Raw genomic sequence first — 25,104 nt, forward strand, 5'->3', positions numbered from 1 at the left:
CAAACACTATAAATGCCATCTGCAGAGTTATTGTTGCTGGCTGAAACACACTTGGGATCTTTTAAGGTCCAGCTCTCATAATCTACCACTGAGTGGTACTTGCATAACATGTCTGTATTTCCTTACACTGCAACTCTGAATGCTGCCACGCTTCTGCCATTTTTGTGGTGGTCTTGCTGGATTTCCAGGTATGCACATTGTCTTGTCAGTACAAGTATATGGATGTAGGCACTCAGGCTCCTAAGTGTCATCTCACCTTTTCTGTGGTTTCCTATCACTGTTAACAAGTACATGCAGATCTCCCAATGTTGCAGAGCGCTTTGCATTATATACTGCACCAAACCAACCACACATTTACACAAATACTGCATAAAAACAAGAGGCTAACACTCAAAACTATACCAAAGGAACAAATCTTGATATCAATACCATGCAAAAACTATGCCCCATAGTGACAGGGTTACATGTAATTCACAGTGTGCTTACCAAATGGAAGTAGCAAGCTAGAATTCTATCTTTGTAGAATATAGTACAAGAACATGAAGGAAACTGAATTAATCAACTAAAAAAAGTTGGGTATAAAAAACTCACACATAATTCTCTGAAAAATGTAAGGTCTATTATCCTGTATCTCCTCTCATGTTTCAAAATGAGGCATTAATGTCCCTTGTTGGTGAAGCATACATATAATTTTGCTCAAGTCCTTTGTTTAGAGGAACATAAAGGAAAAACTGAGTAACTGTCATTCTGTGGCAATAAGAATAAGCATGTGTTTCACAGGAAAAATGGTCTTGAACAAGTTTTTGGAAAAGTATAGCCCTGTCCCCAGTTATGTATATTTTTAATTGGAGGGAGGGGCTACATTAACTCATCTAACAACTGCAAAATTTCAATAACATCCATGAAATGCAAGTGCTTGTTACCTAGCAAGGAATGCTCCACTTCCATATTTGACTTGAAAAGGTTTTAAATTTCACTGGATAGTGACTATGGCTTCAATTGACAGGTCTACAATGGTTATATTTTTAAAGGCTGTGAACTCCCTAAGAAATACCTGTATCTGAAGACAGGCATGTACATAAAGATATATACTTAACCTGACTTTCAGAGATTATGCATATGTTATCTATAAGTAGCTCTAGAGTTCACAAGACTTCCACAACATGAAAAGTACAATAATTGCTTACAAATCTCCAGACACTGATGTTATATGCTGGTATGCACCTGAATATTTAAAGTTGGAAAAGTATCCTATGGTACACAACTCTTCTGAAGATGCCTGTTTAACTATTCTGATCATGGCTTTTATTTATAAAATAATCACACAGAAACCAGTATTATGCTCAGACCAAGTAGTTTATTAGTCCTCTACAATTTAAAAAATAAGATTAGCCATTATTGGACAAACTACATCTACACAAATAAGTTTTTAAATAAAATTAGGAAAGGAATAAATTTATTTCTGGGTGCAGCATTATGTTCCATTTTCTGAAACAGAAGGAAACAAGATTCTTGGAAAGTGTTTTGTATAAAAACCCAAAATGTTTAGCCCAATTGAAGTAATTTATGAAAAAGTGTGCAGCAAATAAGCAGCTCAAAAAAATTGTAAACAAAATTTAAGGCCAGAAGTAACAAGCTTTTTTCATGATGAGTCACCATCCTCTAATACATTATTCTGATCAGCTTTTCATAAACAGTCCACCTGATGAGGTGAGGTTTCAGACTGGGAATATACTGGAAACCTGTGCAATGAAGTAGTGCAATTTTCATATCTCCCCTGTTGACATATTGTTTTGCAGCAATGACAGTCCCCAAATGCTTGCAGAATTCCCAATACTGTCTTCCCTCCTCTCAACAATGTTCCTTCGACTGGTAGAAGATTCTTCAAACACGGGTATTCAGTCAGATTCTTCCATTTGGTTGGATTACAGAAGTCCTGGTGCCACAATCATTCTTTAATCTAAACAAACCCAAGAATATTAAGTGAAAACTTCTGAAAAAAATATTAAAGACACTGCAAATGTATGATTTCATGTGTCAAAGTTTCAAGTGAAAATTTACCAATTTGAATCCAAAACTTCTGATTAGTGATGTACCATATACAGGAACAATCCTGAACTTTCTAAAAGGTATAAAGGCCATAATTTAAGTAGGAAAGCATCTGCTTTACATGAAGATCTCAAGAAAATTAATGGCTTCTCACTTAAAAAACCTTATGTAGCAGGCACGAAACCCTGGGGAGTGGCTGCCCATCAAAGTAGACTATATAGAACTGAATGAACCAGTACAGACTTGGTACAAGGCAACATTTCAGAACACATGTTAAGAACAACTCACATACAGATCAGTACATAGACTGTAACCTTGCGCTTACTCATGTTAGTTATGCACTTAATCACATCAGTGAGACTGAGTACAGAACTGCAAACAAAGTCCTTTGGAAATGACCTAGCCATTTCTTCCATCAGCTGGAATGAAAGTACAAAGTGGCAGAAATGTGATACTAAGATGCAGAAACTACATCTTAATTATTTTCATTCAAACCATTTTCTGCAAAAAGTTGACAGTCATGACAGAAATTGGTGTACAATGACTAAGCTTCTTCTACACATTCAAGTCACTATCAAAGCATGTGCAATGCTAGCCAAGCAGTCTCCATCAAGGAAGAACTAGTGAATTACAGATTACCATAGGAAAATATAAATTCATGCAAACCAGATACGAAGCATGGTTTGCAGGACAAACTAAAACTACAGTTTACCAGCTTGATGTAGCAGCAAAACTACCATTTGTTGCAAAACAGGAACTATGGCAGAAGAGGGTAGTGGTAGTGCATGAGCCCATAACTTTCCCCAGGCTCATTCTACGCAGAACAAGATGACTTAACTTCTACACAAAACCAGTGTGACCCAAGATTATAATTAAAAACTGTTTTAACATAATGTCCTTACACAAAGTAAAGTATATTTGCAGGGCAAATTGGTAGCATATAGGAATGGGCAAGGAATGCAAAAATGGTGATTCGTTTCATTTTGTGTTTCATTGGGTTGCCAGATCTTGTGGTTTTGGTTCATGTGGATTTTTTGTGAACTGAATTATTTTGGTTCATTCAGTTTGGGAAGGCACAGAACGGCCCCCTAGTGGGTAAGAGAGGTGAAACTTGTGGAAAACTTCAGTGGATTCTCTTCTACCTGCTCTCTGGTGCAAATTGGATTTTGGGTGGCCAAGCCACAGCTCCCTAAAGCAGGTACCCCAGTTATCTGCTCTCCAATGAATATGTCAAGCTGGGGAAAGAAAGGAAAGCTGGCCTGCAACTTCTGGTCCATTTCACCCCAGGAAGCTTGGAGGGGAGTGAAACGGATTAGAAACAGCAGATCCACCCTCCCCAGCTCTCTGCCTTCTGGACAGTTTTCAGTGAAACTGACTAGAAGCTGCAAGGAGCTGGCAAAAGCAGAGCTGCAACTTCTAGTCAGTTTCACTGGAAACCGACGAGAAGACAGGGAGCTGGGGAAAGCAGAGCAGTAGCGTCTAGTCAGGGCTAGCCCTAGGGTGCACCATGCCCCAGGTCAACTCACCGCCTGCCACGGCGCTGCGCCCCGCTGTCCCCCTTCACGGTGCCTCCCTATCTTCCCCACCATTTCAATGTCCAGGAAGGGTGCTTCCCAGGCTATTTAAAGCCCCCCCCCCCGGATCAGCAGGTAAAATGGCGCTGGAGGCTCATGATTCCCATGCCAGCCCTCCGGCACAATCACTATCAGTGCGGGGTTGGGGGGGCAGAAGCGGTGGGAAGGAGCCGCCGAAAGAGCAGCCACCGCTACTGCCTCCTCCCCTCTTCCTTCCTGAATCCCATGGGAAATACTGGGGAGGACCAAATTTGGTGCCAGCGCCCTGCCGGTGCCCTAGACAAATGCCTAATTTGCCTAGTGGGCAATCTAGTCCTGCATCTAGTTAGTTTAACCGGAAACTGACTAGAAGCCACAGGGGGTGGGGGAAAGCAGAGCTGTAATGTCAAGTTTCACTGGAAACTGACCAGAAGCACAGGGAGCTGGAGAATCATGCCAGGCTGTCTGGAAAAACAAACCAAATGACATGCCAAGAAAAAAGGCAGGCTCGTTTTTGTGTTCAGGTGCAGTGAGATCAGATGAACCAGTTTGGAACAAACTATGAATCAGCCATTTTTAGCACAAATTACAATTCATGGTTTGGTTCATGCCCATCCGTATTCTCAAGTATTCACATATACCAGAAGCCAGGCTTCAGATTCAGTGGGAGCTCACAGAAGCGCAGTTCTTGTACCTTTCTGAGAGTTCCACCTCCTTCTGAGAGTTCCACCTCCTTGTCCATTGAACAGTGCAGCTGCATAATAATCCCTGGATGAGTCCCACCACCTATTTTTCTACAAAACGATCCCTGCAGTAGCCTGTGTCTTTTAAAAATAGTGGTTAGAACACCACTAATTTTATAATTACCACTAATAAAATAATTGATAAACTGATAAAATAATTTATAAATTGTACTATACCTCTGTGACAACTCCTGCTGCTATGGTAGATCCACTGTAGCGTAACATAAATCTTCCAAGTTCTTTAAAGTCTTTATAAAGTTCTAAAGCTACAGGTCTTTGTGTCTGCAATTCTATTAGAGCATTCTGTCCTTTAGCCAGACACCTACAAAGAAAAAATATAATTTTCTCTTCAGTTGTATTACTGCAAAAAAGAGTGCATTTCCAGCTTCTTGGCTGAAGTTAACTTTAAATTAATCCAATTTCCAGCTCAAATGCAGAGAAATTTTCTTTTCTAAAACAATGTAATGTCAAGGAAACTGCTCTCTTAACAGCCATACATTTTTTGCATGAATGCAATGAAATTTAGTTTTATATGTTCCTTTCTACTTTCCATGTACTTCTGCCAGGAAAAGGAATTCATCAAAGCAGCATTGGCAGCGTCTTTTTGCATGCCATAAAATAATCTGGTACATAATATTAAAGAAATGGAAGGAACCAAAGGACTGTTACATCCAAACTGCATCAAATGTCATTTGGATGTTTATGCCACAAGCAAACACCACACACAGCCCCATAAGGCACTTATACAGTGGACACTTTCCAACTCTGCTTGAATAATATCTACACTGTATGTTGAAGAGGAAGAAAACAACTTCTTGCCTCCAAATCTGGGGCAAGCCTCCAGTGCAACAGACAGTCATTATCTGATCATGAACAAAATTCATTCTCTAAAACTTCCCAAAGAGAACTATATTGAAGTACAGTTAGTTACTCGAACTATATTGAAGTACAGTTAGTCACTCTAAAACTTCCCAAAGAGAACTATATTGAAGTACAGTTAGTCATGCGAAATCTCAGCCCTAACTGAAGTAGTCTCTTATCCCTGCAAGATGAGTCCTATGATCTTAGGGAGGTGAACATCTGGGACAGTGATTTTTTTTTTCTATAAATACCCTAATCACTCTCAATTTCATTAGGTAAGATCAGGGCTTTTTTTTTAGTAGGAATGCACAGGAACACAGTTCCGGCTGGTTTGGTGTCAGGGAGTGTGGCCTCATATGCAAATTAATTCCTGCTTGGCTTTTTCTACAAAAAGCCCTATGTGAAACGATGGTGACATCAGGGGGTGTGGCCTAATATGCAAATGAGTTCCTGCTAGACTTGTGTGTTTTTTTTAACCAAAAAAGCTCTGGGTAAGATATTCCAAAATTCTGTTCACGTAATAGTTAAAAGTCTCCTATTTTCTGTTTTCCCGAGGCAAACAAATAACCTCCCCCCCCCCCGCCCTGAAATGGATTCCTGGATATATAGATAGAAATGCGCTAGATTTCCCTCCTCTTTTGAGAATACACTGTCCTTCCCCATTCTCAGCTTCTTTAGTTCTAGACTGCTCCAGAGAAGGGGAGGAAATTCTTGGTAACTTATTGACAGGTCATTCCTGCCTCACCCTATCTAGCATTCAATCATATGCGTATCTTCTCAGAAGTTAAGTGTCAAGGAGGCTTGCTCTCAATCAAGTGAATACAGGACTGCAGCCATAAAAGATCAAGTTATATGACTGTATACATGCTGCTGAAACTCACTGTACTTCAACAGGATAAGAACATCTGTTTCACAGTATTTTAGGAACTACACAGAAGATCATTTGCATCACAATATACTTATTATAATGTGAATCGGTCTCTAACTATACACATTCAAGCAAGACTTATATTACACAACATTCAGAATTAACAAATTACCTCATAAAATACTTACTTAGGGTTTTTCTTTGTGACTTCACCTGTATTCTTGTGAAGCACACTCAATAACCTTCTAATAGTGGCAGGCTCACTTACAGTTTGATAATATAAAAGCACCTAAAACAATAGTTTTGTTTTAATTGATAATGCTCCTGAAGCTTATTCAGCAGCTGAAACATAAATCCAGAAAAATCACCCCTCTTGATGCATTTCCCAAAATACAAGATGAGATTTTGCTTTCTGCAGGAAACCCACCCATTATTACATTGCTCAATGCTCTCATTTCATCATACAACCCATCTGACACGACAACAGCTTCTCTTGTCTGAAGTGTTTGTCTACTCTCTTGTCCAATACCTTGATCCAAGACTGAGACTTCCAAGGATTACTGAATAAAGTCATCTTGTCAAGCACAATATCAAAATGTAGACTGTACATTATACTCAGGATGATAAGCATCAGTGTGCAATACTGCACTGATAGGATGAGCATGATTTAGTTTTTAGTGTTTTAAAAACTTGTAAGACCTTCTGAAACAACTCAGTGCTCAGACTCACAGGGAATCCTTTGGTGATGGGGATCTCAATATTGAAGATGAGAAGTCGCGCTCTGAAGCGTGTACAGACTTTAATAGGTTCCTTTGGACAACAAAATATACAGCCAACCCTGCAAAAGAGGTAATGTGGAAATCAATCAGACTGTATACAGACAATAGTTTTTCTCATTTTTTAATTCAATTAGATGTAACAATAAAATGTAGCTTATTTAAATCACAATTGTTGAACAAACTCTGGTTAGTCTACCGAATATACATAGGAAATAGCAAGCCTTTATTGGAATAAAACAGATTTAGCAGTAAAATAGCAATGTAAATAATATAAATTCCTAGATTATAAAGTACATAGGGAGCTAAAATATATACAATAAGTAAAATATATATGAGTCGAGTTTAGCCAAATTAAATAATTAAAAGATAAAATGTGGTCATTCTAGAACCATTCTCTGTCGTATTTCCATGGCCTGTTGGAGAAATCTAGCCACCATTAAAGTTACCTCAGCGCAAGTGTCATTTAAAAGTTTGTGGACTTTGCCTGAATCAGCACAGCCCAGCATATCTGCTAAGATATCTTTCAAGTATATACAACGAATATCTTCATAAAGAGGACAGTTCAGTAGTACATGGGAAATAGTTTCAATACACTTGGAATTACAAAGACAGTGTCGGCTGCGTTTGACACGGTCGACCATCAGCTACTGACGTGCCGCCTCGCCGACGCGGGGATTCAGGGGTTGGCCTTACAGTGGCTTTCCTCTTTCCTGGAAGGTCGGGGACAAAGGGTCGCAATTGGGGGGGAGCTATCCCGGAGGTGCACACTCGATTGTGGTGTGCCCCAAGGGGCGGTTCTCTCCCCGATGTTATTTAACATCTACATGCGGCCTCCTGCCCAGATTGCCCGAAGGTACGGGCTAGGGTGTCACCAGTACGCTGATGACACCCAGCTCTATCTACTGATGGACGGCCAGCCGGTCTGCGCCCCGGAAAATCTTGATTGGGCACTACAGGCCGTGGCTGAGTGGCTCAGACTGAGTGGGCTGAGGCTAAATCCTGCGAAGACAGAGGTCCTTTGCTTGGGTCGCCGCAGGCCGGGAAGGGGAATCCCCCTACCAGTTTTTGACGGTGCGCCGCTGACAGCGGCGGACAGGGTCAGGAGCTTGGGGGTGGTATTGGAGCCTTCCCTAAAGATGGAGGCTCAGATAGCAGCTGCTGCCAAGTCTGCGTTTTTTCACCTTAGGCGGGCAAGGCAGTTGGCCCCCTTCCTGGAGCGCGACGACCTAGCAACAGTGATCCATGCTACGGTCACCTCGAGGTTGGACTACTGCAATGCCCTCTACATGGGGCTGCCCCTGTCCCGAACTCGGAAATTGCAGCTGGTGCAGAATGCCGCGGCCCGGCTGTTATTGGGTCTCCCAAAGTGGGGACACATTCGGCCGGGTCTTCGGACCCTGCACTGGCTTCCAGTGATATACCGAGTCCGGTACAAGGTGCTGGTTATTACCTTTAAAGCACTATATGGCCTGGGACCTGCCTACCTGAAGGACCGTCTCTCCCCACATGTTCCCCAGAGAGTACTGAGGTCGGGAACACAAAATCTCCTCACTATCCCTGGGCCAAAAGAAGTCCGCTTGAAATCCACCAGAGAAAGGGCTTTCTCCATTATGGCCCCTACATGGTGGAATCAGCTGCCAGAGGAGGTGAGGGCCCTGCGGGACCTTGTCCAGTTCCGCAGGGCCTGTAAGACAACCCTCTTCCGGCCAGCCTACACCTAGCTAAGATGAGAACTCAATGTAGCTTGCCAGGCTTCTGTTTTATATGTTTTATATGTATTTGGAACGTTTACTGGTTTTTAAGGTTTTAACGGTTTTAAATGTTTAATGGTTTATATATTTAAATATTGTTTAATTTTTATGTTGATCGGTGGAAGCCGCCCTGAGCCACTTGTGGGAAGGGCGGGATATAAGTCATAGATAAATATTAGAGTACTCAATGCTGTTAAATCTACCAAATAGGATAGCAGATGGTAATGCATTACATCTCATTAACAAGAATGCACGCCGTTGCTGTGGAGCTTGCAGAGAGGAGAAATACGACACTAATTTCCCTACTGAAAGAAGAAGTTCAAAATTCAGCGGGGAGCAGGACTTGTCGGCCAGGCTATATAACGTTTGCATTTCAATATCTAGAATTCTGAGCTTAAGTTTCAAAAAAGCTTCTTTTAAGGATAGCATAAGTAGTGAATCTAAATCAATGCCCATAGATTTTATTTTCCTCTCAATAAATACTAGCCAATTTGACAAATTAGATTCTGAGAGCAGTTGATATAAAAGGCTCTCTGAGTCAGAGTGGAAATGTAGCCGAAGCCAGTATTTAAGTGACATTAGCCATGCTTGTGTTTCCACAAGATTCGTCCCTGTTTCTAAACACAAAACTGCATATGGTACGCACTTTGGGAATCCCAGAATTTTCCGTAGGAATTTTGATTGGACACCTTCTTAGTTCACTAAATATTAAACCGAATATACATAAAAAGGCCACAATTTGTATATCCAAGTTAGTCTGTTGCTTGCTTCCTTTCCTTCTTCCAAGCACAATCCCCACCAATAACCTGAGCTGCTTGCTGGTAAAGCTGCACTATTTACAAAGCCTGGTTGTTATTGGTCAGCTGCAATAAATGGAAAAGGAAAGCCTCCTCCTAAGTTTTGGCTAAGGAGTGCTAGTTCTCTGCCTCATTCCTATCCAGCTGGTATTGTTGGCTCTTCCAGACTCAAAAGACAGGAAGGAACACTGCACTGGAAATCGTTCCATTATATATCTTGGGACACCCACTACTGACCAAACTTGCTTAATGTAAGAGCCACATAGAAGAAATGTCAGATGTTTGAGACCTGCAAGACAGGAATGTCAGATGTTAAAGGGAGGGAGGGATTAAGGAAAGAAAATAGATAGGGGAGGGAGGACAAAGAGAGAGGTGGAAAGAAAACAACTTTAAGTGCATTCTCCAAGCTGCTATCTGGCTTGGCTAGAAGAAGTGATTAAAAGAGAGAAATGCCTTCTCTAAGCTGGCCAATGGGGTGGTGGGGGCTTTGTCACTAGAATGTAAGACCAAATTTTCTTGTATAAAATCACACTCCAGATACATTGAGCAACAAGACAAATGATGTCAGCAAGACTCTTTGCACAATGCTTGGTATCCACGACTTGTGTTTCACAGGCAACTTCCAAATCATATCACCACCATCCCATTACAGGAGTATACCTAATTTATGGCTCTGTTCAGACATAAAGCAAAAACATGGTTTTAACTGATTAAATTTGTGAAACCAGCTGACAGCTCACAGACAAGAACTGAAATCATAGTTTGCTATGACAGAAAATGATTTCACTTCCCTCTTCTGCTTGGGAGGCCACTTCCAGAAGACAAGCCAGGATTTAACCAAGATATCTACATTCAGATATCACACAAAATCATAGTTCAGACTAGCTGTGGTTAATAAAGCAACTTCAGATTCTTGCTTGAATGATCATACTTACCCACTTAGTGTTACAGCTTGCATTCAGACCACCACACTAACCATGGTTTAACTGATGTATAGCTTTTGTATGATGTCCAAATAGAGCCGGTGACAGATTTTCCAGTTTTTGTTTTTCATGCAGCTCAGTTAACCAAAGACAGAATTATATATGGATGACAAACTTATCCCCGTTCCATTAACACATCACCTACTGTATTATTACTCATTTTTATATTTTGTAGAATTTCAATGAGAATCTTCAAAAGCTGTTCTACATGTGAAGCACAAACACTGTTTTTCCCCCTCACACACACACAGACAATTCACGCAGAAGGGAATCCCAGTGCTCTGATGTGATCCTGGCAAGTCAACTGAGGCAGTGGCCAAAAAAAGCTGCCTCCACATTTAAATACAGACATAGTGAAACCAAGCACACCAGTAAATGGGGTGCAAATTACAGGCAGAAAGCTCTTCACAAATCTAAAACTGGCTCCTGTTAGAAACTCTTCTTCTATTGTGTCCTTCTGAGCTCCTGTTAGAAACTCGAGAGGCTAATCCTGAACAGAATCAGTGACAGAAGTAACAAATGTGCCCCTATAGGATTTAGACTCTGTTGTGGTTGGGAAGACCGGGTTCTCAGCTTATCGACTTTCACTAAGGCAGGGTATCACAAGTGTCTTAAGACATAAGCAGTTTTCATTAATCTGACTGCAGTTTATGACACAGTCTGAATGGCCTACTGTACAAGTTTTTTCAGGTTGTCCCCTGCAGAACATTATTTCAACTGCTAAATAACTTGCCGAGTGATAGAACTTTCAAAGTAATCATGGGTCAAGTCAATCAGCAAAGCAGAAGAACTGAATAATGGTCTATCCCAGAGCTCAGCCTCTCACAGTTCTTTTCAATCTATACGTTGCTAATGTTCTCAAGATGAAATCCAGGAAGTTTGGTTATGTCAATGACATGACCATTGCAATAAGGCACAAATCCATTGAAAGGAATGAGGAAATACTGACTAAAGAGTACTACTATTGTAAATGGCACCTTATCCCAAGTTCACACAAAACAGAATGCTCCTTTTTCCATATCAATAACAATCTTGTCCACCGTGAACTGAATATCTACCTTAATGGCACCCAACTTACAAACAACCATACACCTAAGTACCTTGGTATTATTCAGGACTGGACCTTAAGCTATAAACACCATCTTGTATGTAGCACTGAAAATACACATGCAAAACAACATTCTCCAAAAATTATGGGGTACAACTTGGGGTGCATCTACTACAACACATAGATGTGCAGCTTTGGGGTTGGTGTACAGTACTGAGGAATATAGTGCTTCAGAGTGACTTAACAGCCCCCATGTCCACAAACTTCATGTCCAGTTCAACACAACAAGAACTATCAGAGGAATGTATTAAACCCACTCTGATCTACTACCTGAGCCACCCTGAGCCTGCTTCGGCAGGGAGGGCAGGATATAAATGTGAAGAATACATAAATATATAAATAAATAAATACCCACATTGTGCCACATTGCTCCCCTGCATCTCCAAAGAAAAGATACTCTTCTTTGTGAATATAGAAAGATCATCAAAAACAGAGCGTTGCCCATCTACAAAGCCATGGCTGAGCAGGCCTATCCAGACTAAGATCCTGACACCCAGCAACAAGAGCTGCACAAATCCAGCAATTACAAAATTTCAATCTAGGGAATGAATGGTTGCATTCTCCAAGAGCCAATCCTCCAAGAGCTTACAGGGCTCTTAGTACAGGGCCTACTGTAAACTCCAGGAGGATTGGCTACAGTGTAGCCTAATATGCAAAGGAGTTCCTGCTACAAAAAAAAGCTCTGCTCCTTCCCTCTTAACACTACCCTAAAGTAGGAGTAAAGCTCAGAGTGTCATGTGCATGGAAAAACAAGGATCCCTTGTAAACCAGAAATGAGTTTTGAAGTGGGTTCGTAACCCAAGGATACAAGCAAACTTGCTCTCTATGAGTAACACAAAACTACAGTTAAGTTGAGAGAGAGATGGGGAAGATATCCATTTCAGCAAGGGGAGTACAGAACTACATATTCCCAAGGCTGCAAATTGTTCCAGTGGGTCTTTGTGAAACAAACCTCAGTGGCTAGAACTGGGTCTTTACCAAATGAGTGCTCATTTGGGCTTTAGTGTAACTTTCAAAAAACAGAACTATGCATGTCAGAGACTATACTTTGCAAGCAACTCAATGTAGCATCTAAATTTTGACAAAACTGCTTGATTAAGGTCAAAATACTGAGCTTTTCATTGCCTATGGCCTGCTTCACTCTTGCTTGAAAGTTTCAGGTGGCCAAGTTCTCTCCCCCCCCATCCCCCCCCCAAAAAAAACTGGTAAACCACTGGTTATCCAGCACAACGGTTACAAAGTTTCTTGGTAAACAAACCGTTGCTTAGAATACAACCCTTTTCTGCACTCACTTGATTTTGATGATATCCATGCCAGTCAAAGTGAGACTAACGTGATCTCCTGCTGCAGCCCAATCCACTGGTTCATCATGAAGAGCAATTCCTAGAAATGAGTAAAATCAGAACTGAACAGTAAACTACCTTGGTTTAACAGCTACAAGCATTTGTTTGTGCCAATTCTGCTGCACAAATCATTGCTCATCAGTTTTCAGTATGAATTAGTTGATAGTAAAAGCTGTTGACTAAAACCTCAGAGAAACGTTTTTGTTTTCTGGAACCACCATTATCTCAGGTTACTTTGGATATTCAGAAAGTTTTCAGCAAGTCACAACTTTGAGCTGTAAGTACGTCACCCTGTACAGATATCACAATTGTGAAAGTATGAGTGCACAAGAATTTGACAAGCCTCTCATCTTCCGCTCTTTATGTACAGGCACACTGCCCACAGCATTTTAGCTGTTTTAAATATTTTGGTGGTACCTGCTTTCATTTTTCACCAAATGAGTTTATGCTTGTTTTCTACGTAATGGTGAAACAAACGAATGTGCTATGCGGCATACTAAAATCTGTACTAGAAATCATCAATATCTTATACAAAGTTTACAGAAGAAATCCTATAATAAATGTAACTGTATACATACACAAAGACTCTAAAGCATTTATGCTTGCTGGAATCAATAACAGGAGATGATATATAGAAAAAATTAGCAAGTATTAAATCTAAAAAATACTAATACTGCTTGACTGTAGAATAATTTTATGTGTTATAGTGCAACACTGACAAGTGAATATAATTTCAAGTTTTTATATTTATATTATATTAAATTTCAAGTCAATATAAGTTTCAAGTCTTTCTTCCTGTTTGGAATATAAACAAAGCGTATTTCAAACTCAAGACTGTCATGTCAGAATGACAAGCCTTGTTCATTAAAACAGTACTGGTATTACAGTCATGTATAAAGTAAACTATTCAGTTATTAATTAGAATAATGACGTAGAAGAATGAAATGCTGTCTGCAAAGCCATCCAGTTGATTTTAATGGAGATTAAACATGTTTAGTTTGCTTTGTAATATCAAAATTGTCAAGAACAGTTCTCCTGTAAAATGAAAAAAAAAGAGAAAAAAACCCACCACTATTTGGTATCCTTGAATCCAAATTCCAAGGTGTTGCCTTCTTGAGAATTTCAAATCATCCCCTCCCCTAATATGGATGTTTTTTTAAAAAAAAAAACTTCTGAGATCTTTTTTCCTTTAGTTAAGTCTTCAAGGCTCAACAGGGTCTTTTGATTTGTAGAAGCACACATAAAAATTTATGCATGTAACTAATCAGTTACAGCCCTCCACTGAGCCTGTCTACTTTAGTTCACAATGGTCCTGCTTCGAGAGCATTTTGGTATCCAACAACTGTACCAAAGAGTCAGATGGTTCTCAAATTGAAAGGACCACCTCACTATGAAAAGTGAAATGCTTGTCCTTCCATAGCCAAGGTTCTATATGTCCTTTGAAGTGGATCAGAAGAATGACACAGATGACTATACTTCTCTCCTCTAATCATCTTTATCATTTTTATTTGTGTGTATCTTAAAATTCCCTCCCAATATAAGGGATGCCTAGCAAATCTGTCAATAAGCTTGATAATGATACAATAACACAGAGACATAAACGAATCCTTCATCAGCAAGCTCTTCCCCTGTCAACATTAAACTCTGCACATGCAGATCAGTAACATTAGAATGAAGGGGACTGGAACCAGTTACAGTCACTGAGGGGATCAAAGGATGTGAGTACTACTAGTCTTAATGCAGGAGCTCCTTTGCTCACATAGCAGTCCTGAAGTGCACATGGAACTTTTGCACACAAATCGTATGAGCAGCATTTTCTCATTTACTTCAGTGTTCCAAGACACTGTATGCACAAAGATTATCTTTATTAGCTTGGGTCTATAATAGTTTTCTCTTAATTATTATACTGAGATGTCTTTAAGCATTTGTTGATTATGTTGATTATGATTTTCACCAAAGTGAATCCCTTAGCAAGGCAATCTGCACTATCCTCTTCTCCTCCTGCAATTACCAGGAAGAACTCCAGATTGCTGCCAGTTTCAAGAAGTATTTAGTATAAATCAAAACAAATCTACTATATTGAAATAAGTTTTTTTTCCTTCTGTAAGCTACATTAGTTCCCTCATATTTCTGGTGAAGTATTTGGCCAACAAATTTTACTACTGCTTCTGTCAGAAATGCTCTTATGGGCAATAATTATCTACCTATAAAAACTGTTAAAAACTCTAGATGGGGGGGGGGGTGTTACACTGTTCTAAAGCTTTGGTTTTCTTGTTAAACTAACTCAGGGTTGTCAAACACTCAGTTTAGGGGCCAAGTCAGGCCCCTGGAGGGCTCCTATCAGGCCCCCAAATAACTGGTTGTCATCTGCTTCCTTCTCCCTATATCTTGCTTTCTTCTGCATCACAGCTTGCTTTGCAAGGTTTACTCAATTGCACAGGATCTACAGAGCAAAGCCTATATTTTCTACATTGACTGAGACTCCTCCCTTGGGGAGGAAGGGGGGAGGGATAGCTTCATTTGCCAGGCTCTCTCAATTGCACAGCAGAGCTACTGAGCCAAGCCTCTCTTCCTTCTATTGGCTGAGGATCCTCCCTCCAGTCCCCTGGGGAAGGAAGGAAAGAGCCAGAGCTACCTTTGCCCAGTTCCCTGGATCCCATGGGAGAAATGCAAATAAATAATCTTTAAGACCAATGAGTGGTAACGTTTTAAGCATGTTTTGTTTTTTTTAAAATATATATATATATATATATTTGTGTTGTCTGTGTTATTTATAAATTTTGTATCTTTGCTATCTAATCTTAAATAGGTACACACATGCCCCAGCCCAACATTGCTCGGCCGAACTCAACATGGTCCAGCCCAACAAGGTCCCATTTATGTCAGATCCGGCCCTCATAGCAAATGAGTTCAACACCCCTAAATTAACTATTAATGAATACTGAACACCATAATAATTCCTATTTTACAATTATTCAATCATTCTAATAAAGCATATATATGAAGTAATGTCAGCTCAATGCAGAGGCTGAAGGTTCATTTCATATCTCACATATAGTTAGATTGAAACTCATTCCAGTATACACACTCAAGACTAGTGAATACACTGCACACTGTCTGTACCTTTGACGGTGCATGTTTCATTAGGAGGCATTGCTAGCAGTCGATCTCCAATCTGGACATAGCCTGCTTCTATTTTACCAGTCACACAAAATCCTGTTCCTTGATCTAGAATAAACAGGATGAGTTTGAGAGAGTGCCATCATTTATGCAGATATTTATCAAGATAAAGGTCAACAGTTGTGAAAGTCACAATGAAAACTGAACACAGATTTCAAAACTTTGCAGCATGATTTTTACTAGGAAATGAGATGTAGATAAATCAAAATCCAAGCAGCAAGTGAGAGATCGCTATACTGTATGCAGTGTCCCTACACATACTTGTATAATTTCTGTCTCCTAATATGTGTACATAATATGTGTTGGATATTTTAACTGTCCTCCACCCCCACAAGCAGGTTGTCAATGAATTCAAAACAGTGACTACTGACTGGACATGATGGTCACTTAATCTAGGAGATGGGAACAGAGGAGAGAGGGGCTGAGGTCAATGGAAGAGCATCTGCTTGGTATGTAGAATGTTCTCAGATTCAGTCCCAGGCATCTCTAGCTAAGGATCAGGTAGCAGCCATTATGAAAGACCTCCACCTGAAACCCTGGAGAGCTGATAACGAGTGTGAGTAGACAGTACTGATTCTGATGGACCAGTGGTTGGATTCAGTATAAGACAGCTTCATTTATGCTATACCTTTGCTGTAACTACAATTTCCAAGACACCCAGAGATGCATATACGGAAGACTGCTTCCTTATGTACACAGCCCTTGTTGGATTGAGGCTCTTGGAAGCAAGTTTACTAGGATTCTTTTGTTTTTCTCCTTTGGCAAACACTGAAAGTATCTAGCAAAAAACCTCCTGGAATCAAAACTCAGGTGGCTGGATTTCAAAGACTATAGGTGAAAGCACTGAGACACGCTGGCACACATTTAGCAACATGCTGATACACATAGCATATATTAAATGCTGCACCAAGGCAACATCACAAACTATGGAATGTCCCAGTCATATCACTTCTATATGCAGAGTCAGTGCCAGGAAACAGACTAATTGTAATGGTTTCCGTAAAACCAACTGCCAGTAGAAGGCACTAGTGGACATGAATTTGCTCTGCGCTCTCCTCCCCTCTGGGGCAGTTCCTGAAAGATTATTCCACCAGGGGCTGAGAGGCTGAAAAGCCAAAGGGCCATGGATAAAGTCTGTCACTTTCCTCTGTCCCCTTTCCCTCATAACTATTTGTCCAGGCAGGTCTTACCACTCCAAGTACAGTCTTCCTTCTGGTTGAAAAGAATTTGAGAAAAACTGTATTTCTAAGCCCCTCCGCCCAGCAGTTGGCTGAATCTCAGCCATTATCACTGGATGTTGAACATTTTTAATAAAAAGGATGCATTAAAAATTTTTAATATAACCCTTAACCCAAATCATTCATATTTTAATTTTTAAATTTCATGAATATGAATTGAAATATGAAACAAATTTCATTTTAAAATATTTAACAGACTTTACTACTAACCTTTAAAAACATCTGATACACATAATCTGAACGGTTTATCCACTGATCTTTGAGGTGGCTTGAAAGAATCTGCAAATAACCCAACACAGCTTGTTAAGAGTCCTGTATTTAACGGAAAGCAATTATAAGATTTCACTTATTTACCTCTGCTGTGATCCCTGGCTATAATTTTAAATTACTAATAAATCTTAGCAGTGTGATACTCACCAATCTGTTCTAGCAGGCATCTTCCTTCATACCATTTGGTCAGCTCACCTGACTGACTTCTTGTGACTAGATTTTCACCACCAAGCCCACTGGTTGGGATGTAAGCTACATCTGACTCCTAGTTGACAGAGAAGTTCGATTTATGGGGAAAAATGGCACACAACGTTTTAATAGCATAATACATTTCTCAGCTTTTGAAAATGCAAGTCAAGATCCCCTGCCTTCTTAAGTAAGAAAAGACTAAAGCTATTGAAGCAGTTACTGGAGATTACTGGTGAGTTCTGTCATGAATGAGATGAAGCTTTGGAAAAATTCTATAAATAAGTACTTGCAGTTCTCCTATCATTTTCCCTCACTGCTCAGAGCATTCTACACACATTATTTATTTATTTTGTATTTTTGTGTGTGTACGTACACACCTGAAGTCATAGGACTTCTGGTGACTGACCCCTACTGGGGGCCTGGAGGATATTCAGAGAGATGGCTGAATAAAGCCCCCTCCCCAACTTCTGGTATTCCAAGGAGGTCTCCCATACTTGGCCCTGCTTAGCTTCCAAGAACTGATGAACTTGGGCTTGCCTGGGCTATCCAAGTCAGGGCCTACACACATTTTTTTTAAAGGGCAAAGCTGTCTACCACTATCTCCCTCCAGACTCTTTTAATGTTGCTAAAAATATTTACAGATAATGGATAAGATAAATGCTCTTCAAAGAAACAACTCACATATGTTGAAGAGCATGTTAATGCCACTGTATGAATGCAGATCAGAAAATATTTGAGGGTTTTGGTGATCACTGGGCCTTGATCCTGTGCAGAGGTGGAAGCAATCTTCATAACTGCTAGATGACTTCATATTTTTTAGAGTCACCAAACTTCTAGATTTTGTTCTGCTGAGGGGTGGGGAGATGCTCAGATATCCATTGCAGTTTCAGAACACAATTAAAATGAAGTACATGCAAAAACTCCTGAACTTTAAGCAGAGAATATTGTCATGGCATCCAAAGCCAGTTAAATCAATCATATGAATTTTATATTATTTGTACCTTAAAGCCAGCTTGCTTAAGGAACTGCCCGAGTTTAACAACAATTTCCAGAAATCTCTCGTGTTTCCAGTTCACCTGTAATAACATATTTCAGTAAAAAAAGAATTATTTGGACATTACTCTCAATAAACACTTCACTCATGTAAAACAAATACTAGCATCAGCACTACATTCTATTGTTATGAATTGTAGACAGAAGTCACAGATTGATTATATTTTTTGCTGAATATCCTGAGCTCCTATGCCCTGTCCACAATTAGGTGACCTTCCTAGACAACTGGAACAAGCTCTCTTGCCGTCTGACTCCCAGCCATGTGTTAATCTCTGCCAATCAGGATTAAGTACTAATTCTTCTCTTCCTAACTGAAATCCCCCAGGTAAAATTTAAGCCTCAATATTGACTCCTTACCAACCAGATGCACATATTTCATGCATATTTCTGTAAATGGTTCAGGAGCAATGGACCGCTGGCCACAGAAATCATGCCCTCGTGGAAAATATGAGCCAAATTGGCTGAATAGAACAAGTGAAGCAGGAATCAATACTTGACCCAGAGCCTTCTCTAGCTAAAAGATAAAAGGAAGTACTTCTTCACCCGAAGAGTGATTAACACATGGAATTCACTGCCACAGGAGGTGGTGGCAGCTGTAAGCATAGATGGCTTCAAGAGGAGACTGGATAAACATATGGAGCAGACGTCCATCAGTGGCTATTAGCCACAAGGTATATATGGAACTCTCTGTCTAGGGCAGGGGTGTCAAACATCTGGTCTGGGGGCCAAATCAGGCCCCCGAGCAACTGGCTGTCATCTGCTTCCTTCTCCTTCTCTCTTGCTTCCTTCTGCATAACAGCTTGCTTTGCCAGGCTTGCTCAATCACACAGGAGCTACAGAGCAAAACCCCTATTTTCTCCATTGGCTGAGGCTCCTCCTCTTTAATTGTGATTGTCTGTGTCCTTTATAAAGTTTCTATCTCTGCTGCCTAATGGGAACACACACAGCCTGGCCCGATCTAACATGGCCCGGCCCTCCAAGGTCTCATTTATGTCAGATCCGACCCTCATAACAAATGAGTTTGACACCCCTGGTCTAGGGCAAGTGATGCTCTGTATTCTTGGTACTGGGGGGGGGCAACAGTGGGAGGGCTACCCAATTTTTTGGCCACTGTGTGACAGAGTGTTGGGCTAGATGGGCCACTGGCCTGATCCAATATGGCTTCTCTTATGTTATTATTTTATTATTATTATTAGTTTATTTATATTCCACCCATCCCCCCCATAGGGGCTCAGAGCAGAGTACATCATAAATAATAAAATCACAAAAACATCACAACAGCATCACAATAAAAACCAATTACAATATTCAGTACAACAGGATGGTCCAGCAACATGGTGTAATAAGATGGTATAGCAGGGCAGTACAGCAGATCAGCGCAGTAGGATAGTACAGTAGGGGAGGCCAACCAATCTTATCGTTACATCTGAATGCATCTTATGTTGAGACTTAATGCTGCTCTGGTTCCAAGGAAGAAAGGTAGATCACCCCCAGCCTGAAGGATATCCAGCTTGCCTTGACCAGGGCCAGGGTTTTTTGGTCCTGGCCCCGATCTGGTGGAATCAGCTCCATATGGAAATCCAGGCCCTACCAGATTTACTACATTTTGTAGGGCCTGTACAGGCTTTTGGTTGAGGCAAACGGGTGTCCTTACATCATTGCATATTCCATCTGTTTGGTCTCCCCTACAGTTTCTCTTACAGTAATTTATTATTTTACCATCTGATTGTTACATCTCGGGCTGACGCATATGTTTTAATCTGTAAAATGTGCCTGCATTGCCTATGTTATATTTTACTATTGCTTCCAATTTTGATTGTTCTATTATTATTTTATTGTTGTCTTTTAATTGCTATTTATTTTTGCTTGTAATCCGCCCTGAGCCCACCTATGGGAAAGGGCAGAATATAAATCTGCCAGCTAATTAAATAAATAAATAAATAAAATATGCAATAAACTTACAAGAACAACAGTACAATCCTAAATATATCCATAGGACAAAAACACTGTGAAAACAGTCAATCTTGCTTCTGAATAGGAGCAAGATGTGATATTTTTATATTCCATTTTTGTAGAGTACAACTTGCTTGAGTGCCAAGGACTTTTATGAAGAATGCTCTGTCTCAAAAAATTGTACAGAAATACAGGTGTTCTAAGAGAACATGTGCAGCAACAGAACATATACTGTATAGAACTTCAGATTGTAAATTAATAAAAAACACTCCTGTGTTTATTAAGACAGAAGAAAAACCCCAAAGAAGTTTCTGTGGAACTTAAATGGTTCAGAAAGTACTGCATTGTGCTGAATTAATAAAACTGATAAAATGAATAAAAATACCTGAAGGAAGAGTAAAGAATCATTTCCAGAAGGAATGTACTTTAATAAGTTTTAAAATATCCATTCAGCTCAAGACACCAAAGTTAAACATTTGCTTTCAAGTTGATAACGTTCATAAACTGTGTTACATTCTCTGTAAGAGGAAATACTTAATGCAAAAAATAAAATACCTGATCCATTTTATTGACTGCAACTGCCAGCTGTGTTACCCCAAGTGATCGAACTAATAGCCCATGTTCTCGTGTCTGTCCACCAGTTTCAAACCCTGCTTCAAACTCTCCTCTACTGGCATCCACAACTAGTACAGCCACATCAGCCTAAGAAAATAAAAGAGTCACAAAGTCAATGTGGCATCAGACGTTCATGAGCAGGTGCAAGATTCCAATTATCTCAGAGTTGCTAGGGGGATAAAGATAAGGGAAGTCATGTATGCAACCCTAAGCTCAGTTGGAAAAGGGTGGGATTGAAAAAATAGATATTGTAGTTACTAGTATCAGGAGTGGTTTGAAGCTGCTTATCTTCATCTTAAAATGTATCTAATTTTAGTGGTTAAACAATTTTATTTGGTAATATATGGTAATTATATCCAATACGAATAAAATGTTAATAAACACTTACTACCTTCCCCATACATTACACTTTCCCCTCCTCCCCTCCCCCCAAATCTTGACTTCCGCCAGTGCCAATTACCTAAAATTCTGATATCAAAAGGTATCTTTAACTTTAAAAGAATCTTAATTAAAAAAATATATACATATATCATTTTGCAGAGAAATAAAAAAACACATTTCTTATACTTTATAAAGTCCCACCCAGTTATTATAGTTCATCTTCTTTCTTCTACTAAAAACCTAAGTGGTATTCTCAAAAATTACCCAATGTCCTTTTACTTTCCATTCTTTTTCTATATATCTTCTGAATTTATCCCAATCCATTTAAAATCCCTCTAAATCATAGTCTTTCAAGATTCTTGTAACTTTATCCATTTCACTCCATGACATAACTTTTACAATCCAATCCCATTTTTCTGGTATTTTATCTTGCTTCCATAACTACGCCTATAATGTCCTAGCAGCTGAAAGCAAGTACCAAATTACAGTTCTATCTTTTGGAAATTTCTCCATTTGTAATCCCAATAGAAAAGTCTCTGGAGTTCTCTTAAGTTCATATCCCAAGATTCTAGAAATTTCTTGTTGAACCATTTGCCAAAACCGTTTCACTTTTTCACAAGTCCACCACATATGGTAGAAAGAACCTTCATGCTTTTTACATTTCCAACATTTATCTGGCATCTTATTGTTCATTTTTGCTAACTTTTTAGGAGTCATATACCACCTGTACATCATTGTATAACAGTTTTCTTTGATACTATAACATGTCGAAATTTTCATAGAGTTCTTCCACACGTATTCCCATGTTTCCATCTGTATTTCTTTATTAACATTAATTGCCCATTTTATCATTTGAGATTTTACTACTTCATCTTCAGTAGACCATTTCAGTAATAGTTTATATAGTTTTGAAATCAACTTTTCATTATTTCCAAGCAGAACATTTTCTAGTTCAAAGATTTCAAATTTTCACGGCTGGTAACATCATTAGGGTTTGTAGAGTTGTAGAGTCTTTCCTTATCACTACCCTTCCAGGAAGCCCCACCAAACAATGGGCACATCCACAAACCAATTGTCCTTTTATCACACCCCCTCCAGCCTAGAAATAGCAGCTCTCCAGCAGCCCTGGCCCCACTCAATGCACAGCAGCCACTGAGGATGTTCTCCGCAGCTGAGAACGAAACGTCTGGAAGGAAAACTTTCTCCAGTAGAACACGGCACTTGATCCCGAAAGACTCTACAAACCCTAATTTTCTAGTTCAGTTTGCACTTTCCTTATTCCTTCATTTTTAATATCATTTTCCACCAAGCTCATTATTTGTTGCATTTGGAACCAATCATACTTATTATTCAATTCTTCAGCTGTTTTCAACTCTAACTTGCCACCTTGTATTTTTAATAATTGATTACATGACAACCATCTTGCTTCACCCATCTCCGCTGATATTTTAATTACTTCTGCTGGCACTATCCACAATGGCTTCCTTTCATCTTCCTTTCATTTCCTTTCTGTATTTCATCCACGTATTCAACAAATTATTTCTTATATAGTAATGAGAGAAAAAACCATCCATCTTTTTCTTCCCATAGGACATATAAGCGTGCCAACCAAATTTATTTCCATGACCTTCCAATACTAAAAGTTTTCTATTCAACAACGTCACCCACTCTTTTATCCATACTAGACATACTGCTTCGTAGTATAACTTTAAATCTGGTAGTTGAAATCTTCCTCTTTCTTTTGCATCTGTTAAAATTTTCATTTTAATTCTTGGTTTCTTTCCCGCCCATACAAACTCTGAAATTTTTCTTTGCCATTTATTGAATTGTTTACTGTCTTTCACTATCGGAATAGTTTGGAACAAATACATGATTCTTGGTAACATATTCATTTTTATTGCAGCTATTCTTCCAAGCAATGACAAGTTAAGTTTATTCCATTTTACCATATCTTCATTCATTTTATGCCATAGCTTTTCATAGTTGTTTTTATATAAATCAATATTTTTCATTGTAATCTCCATACCCAGATATTTTACTTTAGAGGTAACTTCGCATCCCGTCAGCTCCTGCAATTCTTTTTGTTTACTCCTTGCATATTTTTGCATAAAATTTTTGACTTCTCTTTATTGATGTAAAATCCTGCCATTTCTCCATATTCTTGTATCTTACCTAGTAATAATGGTGTATAGGATTTTCATTTATAAATATTACAGCATCTGCAAATGCTCTGTATTTATAAGTAAAGCCTTTTAGTTTCAAACCTTCTATTTCTTTATCTTCTTGAATTTGCGTCAACAAAACTTCAAGAGTCATTATAAACAACAATGGAGAAAGAGGGCAACCTTGTCTTGTTCCCTTACTAATTTTCATATCCTCTGTAAGATCCGCATTTATGCAAAGTTTTGCATACTGTTCAGTATATATTACTTTCACCATTCGTATAAAGCTTTCTCCCAATCCCATTTTTTCCATCACTGCAAACATAAAGTCCCAGTTTAAATTATCAAAAGCTTTCTCTGCGTCCACAAAAAATAAAGCAACTTCTTTTTCTGGATGTCTTTCATAATATTCTACAATATTTACAACAGTCCTTAAATTGTCCCTAATTTTTCTATTGGGAAGAAATCCTGCTTGTTCCTCCTTAATAAAGTTCATCAAATATTGTTTAAATAATTCTGCTAAGATTCTTGTATATATTTTACAGTCATTATTTAACAATGGAATTGGTCTGTAGTTTTTTACATTCATGACATCTCTATCCTCTTTTGGAATCAGCGAAATTACTGCTTCCTTCCATGTATTTGGTATTTCCCCTGAAGTCTTATATCAGTTTTTGAAGCTTCGGTGTTAACTCCTCTTTAAGGGTTTTAATTTTTTTTTTTTTGCTGTATATCCATCTGGACCAGGTGCTTTTCCCGTTTTCATTGAATTAATTGCCGCTTCAATTTCTATTTTTTCAATTGGTTCATTCAAAACTTTTTTCCATATTTTCTATTAAGGGAGCTATTTTAATTTTTGCAAATATATTTCCATCTTCTTTTATAATATTCTACAATATTTACTGCAGTCCTTCATTTAACCTCCATCTTCTCACCTTTTTGGTCGACTTAGTTGACCACAATAATGGATTATGATCTGCTCCTACTTTAGGTAAGATCTCTATTTTTTTTGTAATAAGACCTAAGTCTTTTGTACCCCAAAACATGTCAATTCTTGAAAAGGTATTATGTCTTGCTGAAAAAAAGGTATCATCCCGCACTTCAGGGTTGAACTTCCTCCATATATCTTCCAGATTTTCTTGTTTAACTAATTAAAAAAAAAAGACTTTGGCAATTTCCCTTCTTTATTTTTTTCCCCCAGATCTATCCAATGCAGTCTTAATTGTTC

The 25,104-nt window shown here is 39.1% G+C and overlaps 1 protein-coding gene across 2 annotated transcripts in view; it reads right to left on the bottom strand.

The window, feature by feature from the left end:
• Nucleotides 1-1,337: 1,337 nt before the first annotated feature.
• HBS1L (HBS1 like translational GTPase) overlaps nt 1,338-25,104 on the bottom strand; it is a 92,085-nt gene continuing 68,318 nt past the window's right edge. For both annotated transcript variants that reach the window (XM_060239798.1, XM_060239808.1), the window contains 10 exons: nt 21,274-21,420; nt 18,714-18,788; nt 17,671-17,788; nt 17,464-17,532; nt 15,959-16,063; nt 12,785-12,875; nt 6,804-6,912; nt 6,263-6,363; nt 4,523-4,667; nt 1,338-1,960 (listed from right to left, as the gene is read on the bottom strand). In XM_060239798.1, the coding sequence (XP_060095781.1) occupies nt 1,949-1,960; nt 4,523-4,667; nt 6,263-6,363; nt 6,804-6,912; nt 12,785-12,875; nt 15,959-16,063; nt 17,464-17,532; nt 17,671-17,788; nt 18,714-18,788; nt 21,274-21,420 (972 nt within the window). In that variant the 3' untranslated portion in view covers nt 1,338-1,948. The remainder of the gene's footprint in view (nt 1,961-4,522; nt 4,668-6,262; nt 6,364-6,803; nt 6,913-12,784; nt 12,876-15,958; nt 16,064-17,463; nt 17,533-17,670; nt 17,789-18,713; nt 18,789-21,273; nt 21,421-25,104) is intronic.

The sequence above is a fragment of the Heteronotia binoei genome, chromosome 1 (assembly GCF_032191835.1).
Source record: "Heteronotia binoei isolate CCM8104 ecotype False Entrance Well chromosome 1, APGP_CSIRO_Hbin_v1, whole genome shotgun sequence".
NCBI classification, from domain to species: domain Eukaryota; kingdom Metazoa; phylum Chordata; class Lepidosauria; order Squamata; family Gekkonidae; genus Heteronotia; species Heteronotia binoei.